The 15,157-nt window shown below is 42.2% G+C and overlaps 2 protein-coding genes across 2 annotated transcripts; one reads left to right on the top strand and one right to left on the bottom strand.

The window, feature by feature from the left end:
- Nucleotides 1-811: 811 nt before the first annotated feature.
- Nucleotides 812-7,206, top strand: LOC134674813 (uncharacterized). The gene is made up of 7 exons (XM_063532964.1): nt 812-940; nt 1,406-1,648; nt 3,397-3,897; nt 4,242-4,307; nt 4,592-4,735; nt 5,037-5,096; nt 5,537-7,206. Exons 1-7 carry the CDS (start codon nt 812-814, stop codon nt 5,675-5,677), a joined length of 1,284 nt encoding a protein of 427 aa, XP_063389034.1. The 3' UTR covers nt 5,678-7,206.
- Nucleotides 7,207-11,141: 3,935 nt separating this feature from the next.
- On the bottom strand, nt 11,142-14,720 carry LOC134674811 (farnesol dehydrogenase-like; the record flags this gene model as incomplete). Its single annotated transcript, XM_063532963.1, has 6 exons — nt 11,142-11,239; nt 11,989-12,132; nt 12,605-12,734; nt 12,906-13,047; nt 13,603-13,771; nt 14,631-14,720. Coding segments are annotated over 6 exons (720 nt in total), but the record flags the coding sequence as incomplete, so codon positions are not given.
- Nucleotides 14,721-15,157: the final 437 nt, after the last annotated feature.

Here is a 15,157-nt window from a genome sequence, read left to right as displayed (position 1 = left end):
AAATTTTGAGTTGTTTTACTTATGTTTGCTGGTAGAATTGACTTTTAAATGACGATTTTGGATGATAAATATTTAATAACATTCATTTGGATTTGATTTTGTTTGATATTTTACATTTAATATTTGCTTCGGTTTGGTGTGGTGAAAAATTTTGTGTTTCACTCGGGGGCAAATTTTGTTTAACCCTCGTGCTTTGAAACCCTCGCATCGCTCAAGATTCCATTTTTTCGAACCACTCGCTACGCTCGTGGTTCAATTTTGGAATCTTTCGCTTGCTCGGGTATCAATATTAGCACGAGCGGTTAAACAACAACTTTGCCCCCTTGTAAAACAAATAACTATTATTTATTTATTTATTTATTAAACAATGGAATAATGATTTATTATTGCATTGTTAGTATTGTTAGCATTTATTAGTCTTACTTTACATACCTACCTACTTTTAATCTGGGATGACTCAAACAATAATATTCTAGGCCTTTCAGGCGCTGTTGTGACACAATTTAAAATACCCGTCCCGTAATTGCATGGAAGATTCTTACCAGATTCCAGTTCCTAATGCAAGCTAATTTGATTAAATTAACGAGTGTATTGTCATCAGTTGTGCAGTGTTAGCAATGGCGAGAGGTCGACTGGCTTGTGTGTTCGCGCTGAGTCTTTTGGGGAACGCTTTGTGTGTTCCTGTGGACGTGCCTAGACATAGGAGAGGATACAATGACAATGAGCTGGATTTTGATGAAATTTCGCGGAGTGATTTGATGGTAAGTAGAAGTAGAATAGTAATATGTTATCAATAGAAGAAGTATTGGCAATGGCTTGTGTGTTCGCGCTGAGTCTTTTGGGGAACGCTTTGTGTGTTCCTGTGGACGTGCCTAGACATAGGAGAGGATACAATGACAATGAGCTGGATTTTGATGAAATTTCGCGGAGTGATTTGATGGTAAGTACGAGTATATGTAGAATAATATGTTATCAATGGAATAAGTATCAGCAATAGTTTATGTGTTCGCGCTGAATCTTGCGTGTCAAGTCAAGACTAAGGAAAGGATACTATGACAATATGTTTTATTAAAATGAGATCTCGATCGCGGAGCGATTTGATTGTGAGTTTACTTAGAATAATAAGATTAATAAGTATGAGAAATGGCTTGCATATTTGCGGCGAGTCTTTTGGGGTCTTTGTGCGTCCCTGTGACCGTGCTAATAATTTAGGAAATGATACAACGCCCTAGAAAAAAAATCCTATAGTATAAATTAGGTGTCTCTACCTATAATTATTACGATTTGTATTAAATGCACCAAAACTCTTCTTCAGTGCCCGAGATTCCATATTTGTATCTGTATATAGTCATTTTAATGCCACTCACGTAAAGTCCACCACCTTAATCCAACTGTTTCATTCCAGAGCACAGATACCTCAGTAGACGAGGCGTCAGTGGCGCCCATCAACCCGGCAGTCACCCTCCCACCCGTCACGAACACCTACGAAGACAAACGGAAAGAGTTCCAAGCACCAGAGTCCTTTGATGACGATGATGATGATTTCCCTGAGATGCAGACTTCGTCGACAGGCGGCGGTGGTGGGAGCAACGTCATCAGCTTGTTGAACTTGTTGAATGGGCTGTTCCCTTCATCTGGAGGTGCTAACGTGAGTACTAACAGACTTAGGGTAACATTCCATTTCTGACCGCAGCTGCATTACTAGTACGAAGGCGTCGGTGTTATTGTCAATTTCCATAGTAAAATGAATGGTAGGCTGCTGCTGTCGTTGGAAATGGACTCTGTCACCCTAGCTCTAAATTGACCATAGGTGGACCTTATGTCTTTGTCATAAGGTATAGGAATTGTCAATTGACAGTGTGAACGATGGTACAGTCGCCATCAGATACGTTGGAGCGGCCGAAGCGCTCAAAAAAATCTCAACACTCATTCTAACGCCTTGACAATAGAAGCGTGATCAGATACCTATTTTTGATCATCTTGCCTGCTCCGATGTAGGTATCTGATGGCGACCTGCAGGTACAGTCATCAGCAATAGTATCTTACACAACTAGGGCCGCAAAAATATGTGACACGTTCTTATTTGGAGCGCAATAAGAGCGCGTCATATATTTTTGCGGCCCTAGTTGTGTAAGATACTATTGCTGATGACTGTACTTGAATGTATTGTGTTAAGGCGTACGAAAGCACTAAAGAGATGAATTTGCAGTTTTCGGTCACAGAATACATTATCTAATTCAAAAAATTGTTCGAAGACGAGATAAGAATTAGCACGTTGGACATGCTATATATATACTTATTGGGATCCTATCTCGTCGCATAATAATTGATTGTCATAATGTAATGTTACGCATAAAACTCTTTTCGCATATTTTCTCTCCAGCTGAGACAGAAAGTATTTTCGAAAATATTTTGCATAGGTTGTGTAGAATAGGATAGGTTAGGTTAGGTTTGTGTCATAATTTCTCAGAAATGTTAATATATCCAGCACAATAACAATTATGCGAAATGAGTTTTTATGCGTAATATTACATTCGGACAATCAATTATTATGCGACCCAATATGGACCCTCTTTTGAAATAAATCTGCGGTTATAATGTACAGTCGCCATCAGATATATCGGAGCGGTCAAGGTGCTCACAAATATCTGAGCACGCCTCTATTGTCTGGGCGTTAGAGTGCTTGTTCAGATATTGTGAACACCTTGCCCGCTCCGATATATCTGATGGCGACTGTACCTACACGTTTAAGGACTTTAAGGTAAATGCACGATTTGTATGTTGCACTTTCACTGATGCACTTAAATGTAATTGTGGCGTTGATACACTTCCCGTTGACATTGGTCTCGCTTGGTTGAGCTAAAATGTCTCGGTCATGCCAAACACTTCTGTCGCAATGGTTGCAATGGACTTGGCATGTTTTGGTTTTACATAATACGCTGTTTATTAAAGGGTCTCGTTTGAGGACGAGCAGATAAATTAAGTAACCTTCAAAGTAGAAGAGAAGACTTTAAAGAGAAAAAAAGATTCTAACCAGAATACGATGACAATTTTTCCCTTGAAAGGACCACCACTAATTGTGTTACACCACGCAAAAGGTTTCTACTGAGAATGAGACTTTATTGGGACAAAAAATACAAACTAAACAATAAGCTTCTATTTAATAATGCGTTCAACTATAGTGTTTTAAAATAATTATCTTACTCAGAACATAAAATATGTTTTAAAACACCTAAAACCTTTATTTACACGTATGATGCACAATTTATTATTTGCACGTTTTTAATCTTAAATACTTACAAGGTAAGTTCTTTTTGCACTTTGCTTTTCACACAATATCATCCGCTAATTATAACACTCATATTGCAAGCTTTGTTCTAAAAAAAAACTCAACAGTTTCAGAGAATACTTCGGAGTATGCTTCGAGAGTATATAAGACTTTACCCACAACCACTACTGCTACCTCAACACAGATTCATGCGAAGACAAGGAATCTTTGATAATGAAATTGACATTGACGACTCTTTCGACTTGAGACCACCTCCTTTCCAAAGGCAAGAAAGCGATGAGAATGGTTCAAACAGCGATAGCAACGTGTCGGAAACGAAAGAGTCAGATGAACGTAAGAAAAGTCAGGAGAAATCTGACGAACATGATTCTGATGAAAGCAACGAATCTGACGAGAATGATGCTGGAGAAAGTTTAGAGGATGATGACGATGATGATAATGGTGACAATAATGCGTCTCAGCAAGACGAGGATTCTAAGCCGGCGTCAGATGGAAATGGAGATGATAGTAATGGCGATAACGACTCTGATTATGATGATGATGAGCCGCCGGGAGGCGGGGATGGACAAGGCGGCGGTATTTTGGGAATACTGGCTGGGTTGAGTGGCGTAAGTAAAACATTTCTTTTTGAATTCTGACTACGCTTCAAGGCTCAACTCTTTAGTCTAGATCTAGCATATATCTGTAACTTTGTACGGGTGTAATGTCTGCTGCATATAATGATCATTGATCAGTGTCGCTATTTTCAGCATGGCTTTCTTGATTGGCGAATACGATAATCTACCTGCATTTATGCGCAGTTAGGTTTAGATTTAAAGACATTTATTCTCATGAAGACAATACATCACTGACATGAGAACATATTTAAAATACAACATAACGAAAATAAGTCGGGTTTGCAAATTGATATTTTAATTTGTTTACGTATTACTAATTATTTTTTGGTTTTCAGGATAACGGCGAGTCTGATCTGGGTTCTTTACTGGCGACAATCAGTGGTATTGTGGTAAATCTGAGTGTAAGTGATTTCTGAATATTATATTTTTATATACTAGAGTTACTACAAGCGCACGCGAACATAAAGGACGAATGAGATATTTAAATTTTAATGCGGTATGTACATAAAACTTTTACACAGCTAGGTAGGTATCGGTGAAATATCAAAAATACTCGATTTTCTCTCATATGCCTCATTCTTGGCGCCGTTTGTGTTAAACTCACGAATATTACTTAAAATTTACATTACATCTCTTCTATAAAAAAAACAATATACATATCTTTGCTTACGTCGTATGATTTCAGGGTGACGGTATAGATCTGAACAGTCTCATAGCGTCCGGGATAGGACTGTTCGCGGGCCTGTTATCAGAGGGCGAAGAGAACCCGGGCACCATCATAGCGCAGTATCTTTTGACGTCTCTGGATACTATCACTGGAGGTGGCGCGGTATGTATTCTGTTTTATATTATACTTTAGTAAAATCTATAAAGGGCTCTATAGACCCTGCATTAAGTACATGAATTCTGACACATTGCTGCATTTAGAATAGAATAGAATATAAAATGATCAATTTGTGTAAGATTGTAAAAAAAACCTAAAACATAATCTAAAAATTCTAATGATTAGCAAGATGGATACTTGGATAGTCTCCTTTGGGTTTAGTTGACCTCTCTGTATGTGGTACCTATTGTAATTATCTTTTACCTATGCTTTTATTTTTCTTCTCATATCAGTTAATTTGTTACAGAAAAATAACGGAGCATTCTTTGGAAAGTTCTTATCTAAACTAATTAGCGGAACTAGTGCGGTAAGTCAATTAGGAATAACCTAATTAATCAACATCAGTTTTGCAACATTTTATAAGTGGAACATTACCAGACACCTGCACATATTACTTGCTACTTGACTGGTTTTGAGAGTAACCAATTTAATGTACTTTGGTTAATATTTATAAAAACCTAGTAATCAAGGCAGTGTTGTGTGTAAGCTTCGGTTTTAAAGACCAGGGACTTCACAGCGAAAGCAAGTACCTAGTAAAAAAGCAAATTTCCTAGAGTCTTCCCTGCCGAGGCTTAAAGCTGTGCCGAGGCCTACATCTTTGCCGAGGCCTAACTTACAACACTAGCTCACCGTCTCCTGCTAGCGATCCTGCAAGAATGGGAGACTATACGCTAGAGTGGGATGGAAATACCTACCTATATTACTTTCTTACTTTAACTTTTGTTTTTAAACTGTAAGATGTTTCAGGGTGAGGCCCCCGAGGGTGCCTCAGACGAGAGCGGGGAGCCCCAAGGCCCGAAGGACTCCGCCGGGTTCATAGCAAGCCTGCTCATGGGGCTCTCAGCAGACATGTCCAAAACCAGCTCGGCTGGAAGCTCCAAATGGTGATCTCGGCTATAACCGCTAAAATCGATTTTCGCAAATTGCAGTTATCTTTCTCTTTTACTCCAATGAAGGCGTAATTAGAGTGACAGAGAAAGATGCCCTTAATTTGTAAACTTCGGTTTTCGCGGTAGGCCCTCTGGTCTCGCTGGTCATGGTTCATTATTTCCGAAGACGACTCAGAGCATCCAGGTTCCAACAGTGTAGCTTATGAACGCTAACATTTTGTTGTCTGAAGGTATTCCACGGCTTTAAAAAAATAGTAGCAATCCAGAACGTAGCATTCTTAGAACAACAAAAGACTAGCGTTCGCAAGTGAAATTTACAGAAGAGTAAAAATCATAATAGACATTTTTAGCACATCGGGAGTTGTTGGTTGACAAACCTGGTTTGTCGAAACGTACAGGATTAGAAGAAGACAACAAACAGTTTATTCAGATACACATGAATTATACACAGAATCTTCTTGAGAGACAGAGAGAGAAAGAGGTAGAAATAGGAAAGCTAATGGAACCAATTGGGAGCGCCGCCTGCGTACCCTCGCACCACTCAGCTCAAATAGACGCTTTCTCTCAAATATCATTTTCTTTCTAATCGAAAGGATAAAAAGATCTTCTTTTCTCTTTAACCACCTTGTAGGAGACAATTCTGGGTCCCTTTAAATAAATATAAAATATTCCAGGACATTTTTTTTACACAAATTGACTGAGCCCCACGATAAGCTTGTGTTGTGGGTACTCAGACAACGATATATATAATATATAAAATACTTAAATACATAGAAAACAACCATGACTCAGGAACAAATATCTGTATCATCATACAAATAAATGCCCTTACCAGGATTCGAACCCGGGACCATCGGCTTCATAGGCAGGGTCACTACCCACTAGGCCCTTTATTTCAATAAATATTTGTGTCACAAACATTTTATGCATAAAGGATGACTTACGCTAGACCGGACCGGGGCTTAGCCGGCGCTTCGTTTTCTATGGAAAGCACCACGTGATCACCGATCAGCCGTATCGGCCCGGGCGCGGCCCGGTCTAGCGTGAGTCATCCTTAATACGCCGAAAAGACTTGTGGGCGTCAATAATACAATTCCACGTCAATGGAGGCCTGCGAAAGTGATGACAGTGATAAAAAATAAGACTGTACATAATTGTTCTTATTTATAATAATTGTATTCCATGTGATAGTTAATATTAAGAACAAGGGCCAAATTCGACATGTACAACTGTCAGATTTTGCATCCACGTCAAATCAACAGTTGATTTTATTGCATACTGAGTGTTGATTCCATCAACGTTGGATAATATGATTTGGTACAACCAAAACTCAACTCTAAACTAAGGGTGGTTCGGTTTGGTTTGCTTGTCACCCTAACTGTGGATTGTTAATGTCAAATTTTGACATTGTACGTATTCGAGAACTTATGATTTTTCCCACATCAACGGGAGATCAACACGATACGTCAAACGTCGCTTGTCGAATAGGGGTCCAAGAATCTAAGTGTAAATAAATTACTGCGTATATTTAACTGTTTCATTTGGAAATATCCAATCCCCTTCCAATACCATTGCACCAGATTTCGTGATATAAAACAGGATAGAGTCGGACCAAGATAACTTTGCATGACAAAGTGTGGCCATGTCATCGTTAACGTCAAATTTCTGTGAAAATATGACGTTTATGACATTGTAATGTAAAGTTAACCTAGACTCTACTTAAGTCAATATTAAGACCCCCCCCCCCCCACATCTAGCGTCTTTCGAGCGTCGGCGTCTACAACTGCCGCTGTTCGACGCAATGTCGACGCAACTGCGCAGCGACGTCATTATCCATAACGCTGACGCTCGAAAGACGCTAGATGTGGGGGGGCCCTTATACTCTACAATATTACACTATAATTACTATTAACAACAATATGAGAAAGAAGCAATAACTATTTAAGCTCTTAGCGCCACTTGCACCAACCTACTAACCCGGGGTTAATCGCTTAAACCGTTAACCAACCGTCATTGTATTGGTGACTGGTAACCATGGTAACTCCAGATTTAACCGGTTAACCCCGGGTTAGTGATGTGGCCCTTCGGGAATGAATGAAATGGTAGCTCGATGTCCGCGAACCACGAGTTAGGCGCCTTATTTTTTTTTTACCCCCTTATTCATAAACGTTTACTAAAGTTGACAAGCCGATAATAATCGTTTGTCTCTTTCCATCATACCAATACGTCGGAAAGGGACAAACGATTATTATCGGCTTGTCAACTTTAGTAAACGTTTATGAATAAGGGGGTTAGATTTTAAAACTTTTTAATACTTACAAAATACTAAATTGTCATTTATCTGATAGTGGAAATATATACCGGGTGTGGCATGTAATATGAGCAAAAAATTTAACTGTAGGCTGTACTCCTCATAGTGATCAACATTTGTTCAGCGACTTTTGAAAATAACTTGTAGTTTGATTTTTAATACACTTTAAAGGTTATTCAAAGACGCAATGTATTGCGAGCTTTGTTATGTTTAAGGCGTGACAAGCAACGTCAATCACAATGATATGGCGTGGCGATGGCGTCCATTGAAGATAATATTTATTTTGTATGAAAAATAGAGAGTCAAAATACTTCATAATTTTTAAAAGTTGTTGAACAAAAGTGTCACCGTTTGAGGAGTACAATCTATGTTTTAATTATTTGCTCATGTTACAGGCCACACCCGGTATATTCTATACCGGGTGTGGCCTGTAATATGAGCAAAAAATTAAACTGTAGGCCGTACTCTTCATACTGACCAACATTTATTCAGCGACTTTTAAAAATAACCCGTGGTTTGATTTTTAATACACTCTAAAGTTTATTCTAAAACGCAATGTATTGCGAATTTGGTTATGTTTAAGGCGTGACAAGCAACGTCAATCAAAATGATATGGCGTGGCGATGGCGTCCATTGAAGATAATATTTATTTTGTATGAAAAATAGAGAGTTTTAATACTTCATAATTTTTAAAAGTTGTTGAACAAAAGTGGTTGACATGGTATAATAATATACTCCGCCTGGTACTCTCTTCCCGTCTTTTTGTGGTCACGTGACTGACACAAGCCTACGTCATCAGGCGACAGCGCTATATGATAATATGCGATAGCGCTTTATATATAGTGGCCATGTTATTGTGACGTAGGCTTGTGTCACTCTGGGAAGAGAAGACCATGTTTTATTAAGGCCCCAGTACACAATGGGCCATCGCCGGCCACTCCAAGGGACGCAGCCTTGCGGTAGAATGAGATAGCAATATTACTTGCTCACTCTATCGCATAAATGCGTCCCTTGGAGTGGCCGGCGATGGCCCATGGCCATTGTGTACTGGGGCCTTTAGACTATGACGCGAGGTCGCGAGGAAGAAGAAGACCTACCGTAAGTTTGATCTTGCTATTGAAGTCTGCTAGCTCGTGGCTGAGGAGGCCGTTGAAAGCGGTGATGGCGTGTTTGGAGGCCGAGTACACGTTCATATGCGAGTTGAAAGGCACGTAGTGGCCCGCTAAGCTGAAAATATGGGAATCATTGATATTAAGTTGGTACTTAGCATCACTTGCACCATCCCACTAACCCGGGGTTAGCCGGTTAATTATACCATTAATCCAGTGTTAAATTGTACTGGCAACCATGGCAATCTAGGTTTAACCGGTTAACCCCGGGAAGTGGGATGATGCAAGTGGCCCATAATGAGTTTTCGATCCGTTTGCAGATGGCACAGGTTTATAACAACAACAGTAAAAGTATAAAGTAAGCATGTAGGTCCAGCTGCTTAACGTTGTGCAATCGCTGCCTTGGCAACATAAAAAAATGGACGAACGTGGATAACGCAGCCAGGGTGTCCCGTCAATGTATGAAAAAAATTTTCATACTATTTATTTTTCATATTGGCCACACCCGGTATATTCTATACCGGGTGTGGCCTGTAATATGAGCAAAAAATTAAACTGTAGGCCGTACTCTTCATACTGACCAACATTTATTCAGCGACTTTTAAAAATAACCCGTGGTTTGATTTTTAATACACTCTAAAGTTTATTCTAAAACGCAATGTATTGCGAATTTGGTTATGTTTAAGGCGTGACAAGCAACGTCAATCAAAATGATATGGCGTGGCGATGGCGTCCATTGAAGATAATATTTATTTTGTATGAAAAATAGAGAGTTTTAATACTTCATAATTTTTAAAAGTTGTTGAACAAAAGTGTCACCGTTTGAGGAGTACAATCTATGTTTTAATTATTTGCTCATGTTACAGGCCACACCCGGTATATTCTATATAACATAATAAACATGTTCTATACATACAATAAACATGTTCTATATTGTCTTGAACCTAACCTTCAAATATATTTCACCCCGCAGAGGCAGACACAGGAGCCGCAGCCTTCCAACAGCGGTCCCTCCCCCATCTGGACCCTGAAGATGGACATCCTCCGCGCCATCCTGCAGTTCGGGACCAGCGTCATCGCCCTCGGCTCGTCCAGCTCTTCCAACGCCATAACTCAATAGTCATAAGTGCCATATTCGTTTAATATATTACGTGCCAGAAAATTGTGTTTAATTAGTCTGATGCAGGCTGTAGGTACACACTCGTTGAGAGACCCCGAGACCCGACAAGACTGGCCGAGTACGAGTGTGTACTTCCTGCTTCGTCTCATTCTTCCATGTCTCATCTCGCGCTTCTCCGATTGGATCGGAGCGGTGCCGAGATTCCGGGCGAGAGGCTCTCGAAGAGTGTGTACAGTCGCCATCAGATATATCGGAGCGGCCAATCTGTTCACAATATCCGAACACGAACTCTAACGCCCTGACAATAGAGGCGTGTTCAGATATTTGAGAGCGCCTTAGCCGCTCCGATATATCTGATGGCGACTGTACAGCCGAAACGAGAACAGGCCGCGTAGCCAAGATGCCAATCGCTAACGCTCCGTAGCGATCGAAACGTAACTGTCACTGTCACACTAATGTGGAAGAGTGATAGAGATACATAATGCTTTTCGTTGTCGAAGCGATAGCGATTGGCATCTTGGCTACGCGGCCTGAGTAGACGCTCCAGCGGGGTGACCAGTGGGCTAGTTTTGGTAGCTGTAGTTACAGAACAAATAATAGTACTAGTACAGAAAGGACACTTCCTACAAACCCGATGTTTGACAGCGATTCAGGGTCGAATCATGCTATGCCTTTCTAATATATAGCACTATCCCTTTCGGCTATTTAGGGTTGTCAAAATTCAAGTGCTTATCTTATCTGTGGTCGTGCACGCACAAGGAAGTCAAGTGATGCCAACCCTAATAATTGCTCGGAGCAATGCTGAGCCGAACGGTGCCGAGTTCGACCGAAGCAAGGAGTGTCTCCCCACTGCTGTAGTTTTTTACCAGCTACCAAAACTGACCGGGCCAGCTATTATTAGAGTTCACTCAATAGTTATAAGTGCTACGAGTATATTCGCTTAGTATGCATAGTGCGTGCCCGATGATAGTGTTTTTATAGCCGCTTCTCTCCTACCGAGGTGATGGTTAATTCGTTGATCTGCAAGAAAGGATAAAGTTTAGGAATACCTATGTAGTTTTATAGTTTCTTGGGAAAATACAGATTAATCAATGCTGCATCTTAGGATATATTTGGTGTAGCGCCACTTCCTTAGACTGTTCCTTAGCAACATATCAGCAGTAAGTGCTATATTGGCTTTATTTAACTCTAATTAGAGTTAGACCAAGATAAGACTGCAACGATTTTGTCAGCACACTCAGTGGAAGTGTTATTTTTACGTCATCATTTCATAGATGTTTGACTTTAAAAATAACACTTGCACTACGTGTGCTATCAAAATCGTTTCAGATTTGTCTTGGTCTGACTCTATAGTTGTTAATAATCGTGTGTCCCTCTCTGTCATTTTGACCTGTGTGTTAGAGACAAAATTTAATAAACGTTTCATGAATAAGTGAGTATACAAGGGCGTCGCAAGACTATGGGACATAATAAAATACATGGTCTTCCTTTTATTTCTGACAATGTTATTTAGCAAAAAATAATCATTATGATGAAGCCTTTCGATCGGTATGATAAAACTACAAGTGTTTTCTTTTTCTCGTGTAGCGGGTTCGATTCCCGGTTTAACCATGTAATTATTTAAAAATGTATGAATGCAGTTTAAATTGTTTTTTAAATTAAAATGTCTTCTTTCAGTAAAATAGCCTATCAACGATATTTAAGGTACTTTCCCTTGGTGTCCCATTGTCTTGGGACACCCTTTATATGTAGTAGGTATTTTACCGTACATTAACGTTAGGCGGTGTAGAGAGCGCATACAGCACTGCGCCGGCGACGTCGCTGGGTTGAAGCGCCACTTCGTTAGATTCCTTACTGACATATTCGAGCGACTTGCTCGCAAGCTCGGTCATCGTGTTACCGGGTGAGATGCTCTGAAACATGTCAATGTTTCGGGCGTCCACTAACTGGCATGATTGCACAGAGCTGGTTAACGAAAAATACACATAAACAATGCTGCAATGCTAACCGGCGGGGACGCGCGCGACGGATTTTTCCTACATCTACAATGGCAATCGCGTACCTACCGTGAGTTTGAAAAAAGCGCTGGTTGCCTAGCGATAAAAGCGAGTGACTTTCAATCCGGAGGCCGCGAGTCCAAACCCCGGCTCGTACCGAGTTTTTCGGAACTTATGTACGAAATATTTATCATTTGATATTTACCAGTCGCTTTTCGGTGAAGAAAAACATCGTGAGGAAACTGGAGTAATCCCAACTAGTTTATCCTCTGGGTTGGAAGCTCAGATGGAGTAGCTTTCGTAAAAACTATGCCCACGCCAATCAGGATTAGTTGTCAAACGGACCTCAGGCTCCCATGAGCCGTGGAACGCGAGGAAGAAGACCTACCGTAAGCTTGATCTTGCTATTGAAGTCTGCTAGCTCGTGGCTGAGGAGACCGTTGAAAGCGGTGATGGCGTGTTTAGAGGCAGAGTACACGTTCATATGCGAGTTGAAAGGCACGTAGTGGCCCGCTAAGCTGAAAATATGGGAATCATTCATATTGAGTTATACTTATTGATTTTTCGATCCGTTAAATGAGTCTTCGCCTGCGCGGTACGGGGGCGACGGGGTAGGACGACTAAGGGCGGCGGGGAAGGTGCGAGCGCCGTACGCCTGCCGCCCGCACCTTCCCCTGTATAATTGTTACCTGTTAATGTTGACGATGTGACCGTCGGTGCCCCGCTTCTTCATGGAGGCGACAGCGAACTTAGAGCACAGGATCACCCCTTTGGTGTTCACGTCCAGCGTTCGGATCAGCTTTTCCGCGCTCACGACGTCTTTGCCCACGTCTGTGAACAAAAATATTTCATCCATTCCAATATAATCTTAATATATGTAGTCTCATTAATTAAATGCACTAAAATTGCAAGAACTGTACAATAGTTTCCTCATTCCGGAAAACCGTAAGTAATCGTTCCAGGGTGCGTACCCAACATGCCAATCATTTACGCTACCGAACGAAACGCAACTGTCACTGTTGCACAAATATGGAAGAGATAGCGACAGCAACCAGGTAAATTTGTTATTTTTTTACCTATCGACTTTCTATCGGTTAATGGAGTTTTATTTTCTTTGTGTATTCTGTCTGAAAAAATCAAATAGAATGGAAGTGACTGTACCAAAAACCGGTCAAGTTTGGAATGGAAAGTGAATGAAATGTTTCTCACGCTAATCACGCTTGACTGCACATTTCTAATAGGTTTTCCTGTCATCAATAATAAAGAACTATTTTGTGTATTTTTGTCAAAATTTTAGACCCAATAGTTTCGAAGCTAAAGGAGACCCTAACGGACGAAACTGTAAAAATGGGAATAACCCAAGTAATCCTTTGTTCGGCCACTCACCAGTGACCTGGCCAGGGAACATGACCCCAGCACAGCTGACGAGGACGCTCATGCCCCCGAACTTGTCAATCCAGCAGAACAGCTCCTCGAGCCGCTTGTGGTCCGTCACGTCCACCTGCTTCGGGATCACGTTCTTCAGGGCTTCGGGCTTCAACAGCAGACTCAGGTACTATCAAATAAATTGCAGTTAGATGTAAATAATAAAGATTCCAAAAAATATATCTATCGGCTGATTTAAGGATGACTCACGTTACGTTAGACCGCGGGCTGTGGCCCGGCTGGCTTCGTTGCTATGTGGCTTCGTGGCTATGTCGACAGCGACGACCCTCAGACCCGCCTCGGCCAAAGCAGCCGCAGTAGCAGCACCGATGCCTGACCCAGCACCCGTCACTACCGCGGTCTAACCCACTCACATCGGTGATAAAGACTCACATCGGTGATAGCGTTCTCATTGGCTATGTCGACAGCGACGACCCTCAGACCCGCCCCGGCCAAAGCAGCCGCAGTAGCAGCACCGATGCCTGACCCAGCACCCGTCACTACCGCGGTCTAACCCACTCACATCGGTGATAAAGACTCACATCGGTGATAGCGTTCTCATTGGCTATGTCGACAGCGACGACCCTCAGACCCGCCCCGGCCAAAGCAGCCGCAGTAGCAGCACCGATGCCTGACCCAGCACCCGTCACTACCGCGGTCTAACCCACTCACATCGGTGATAAAGACTCACATCGGTGATAGCGTTCTCATTGGCTATGTCGACAGCGACGACACTCAGACCCGCCCCGGCCAAAGCAGCCGCAGTAGCAGCACCGATGCCCGAGCCAGCACCCGTCACTACCGCGGTCTAACCCACTCACATCGGTGATAAAGACTCACATCAGTGATAGCGTTCTCTTTGGCTATGTCGACAGCGACGACCCTCAGACCTGCCTCGGCCAAAGCAGCCGCAGTAGCAGCACCGATGCCTGACCCAGCACCCGTCACTACCGCGGTCTAACCCACTCACATCGGTGATAAAGACTCACATCGGTGATAGCGTTCTCATTGGATATGTCGACAGCGACGACCCTCAGACCCGCCTCGGCCAAAGCGGCGGCAGTAGCAGCACCGATGCCCTAGCCAGCTCCCGTCACAACCGCGGTCTAACCCACTGACGTCGGTGATAAAGACTCACATCGGTGATAGCGTTCTCATTGGCTATGTCGACAGCGACGGCCCTCAGACCCGCCTCGGCCAAAGCAGCCGCAGTAGCAGCACCGATGCCCGAGCCAGCACCCGTCACAACCGCGATCTAACCCACTCACATCGATGATAAAGACTCACATCGGTGATAGCGTTCTCATTGGATATGTCAACAGCGACGACCCTCAGACCCGCCTCGGCCAAAGCGGCGGCAATAGCAGCACCGATGCCCGAGCCAGCGCCCGTCACAACCGCGGTCTGTCCCACCCATCGCTCCATGGTACAAATACCTGCAATATACAAGCTTCACAATATGGCTATATACCCAAGCTAGAGTTAGAGTTAAAGCAAGTTGAAGCTTCTATCACAG

This window comes from Cydia fagiglandana, chromosome 20 (genome assembly GCF_963556715.1).
Source record: "Cydia fagiglandana chromosome 20, ilCydFagi1.1, whole genome shotgun sequence".
NCBI lineage: Eukaryota > Metazoa > Arthropoda > Insecta > Lepidoptera > Tortricidae > Cydia > Cydia fagiglandana.
This window is presented reverse-complemented; position numbering and strand designations above follow the sequence as displayed.

Coding starts and splice junctions, on each gene's coding strand:
- LOC134674813 (XM_063532964.1), top strand. CDS start 812: ATGGCTTGTGTGTTCGCGCTGAGTCTTTTGGGGAACGCTTTGTGTGTT. Junction 1,649..3,396: donor CTTCATCTGGAGGTGCTAAC/GTGAGTACTAAC, acceptor AAAACTCAACAG/TTTCAGAGAATACTTCGGAG. Junction 4,736..5,036: donor CTATCACTGGAGGTGGCGCG/GTATGTATTCTG, acceptor AATTTGTTACAG/AAAAATAACGGAGCATTCTT.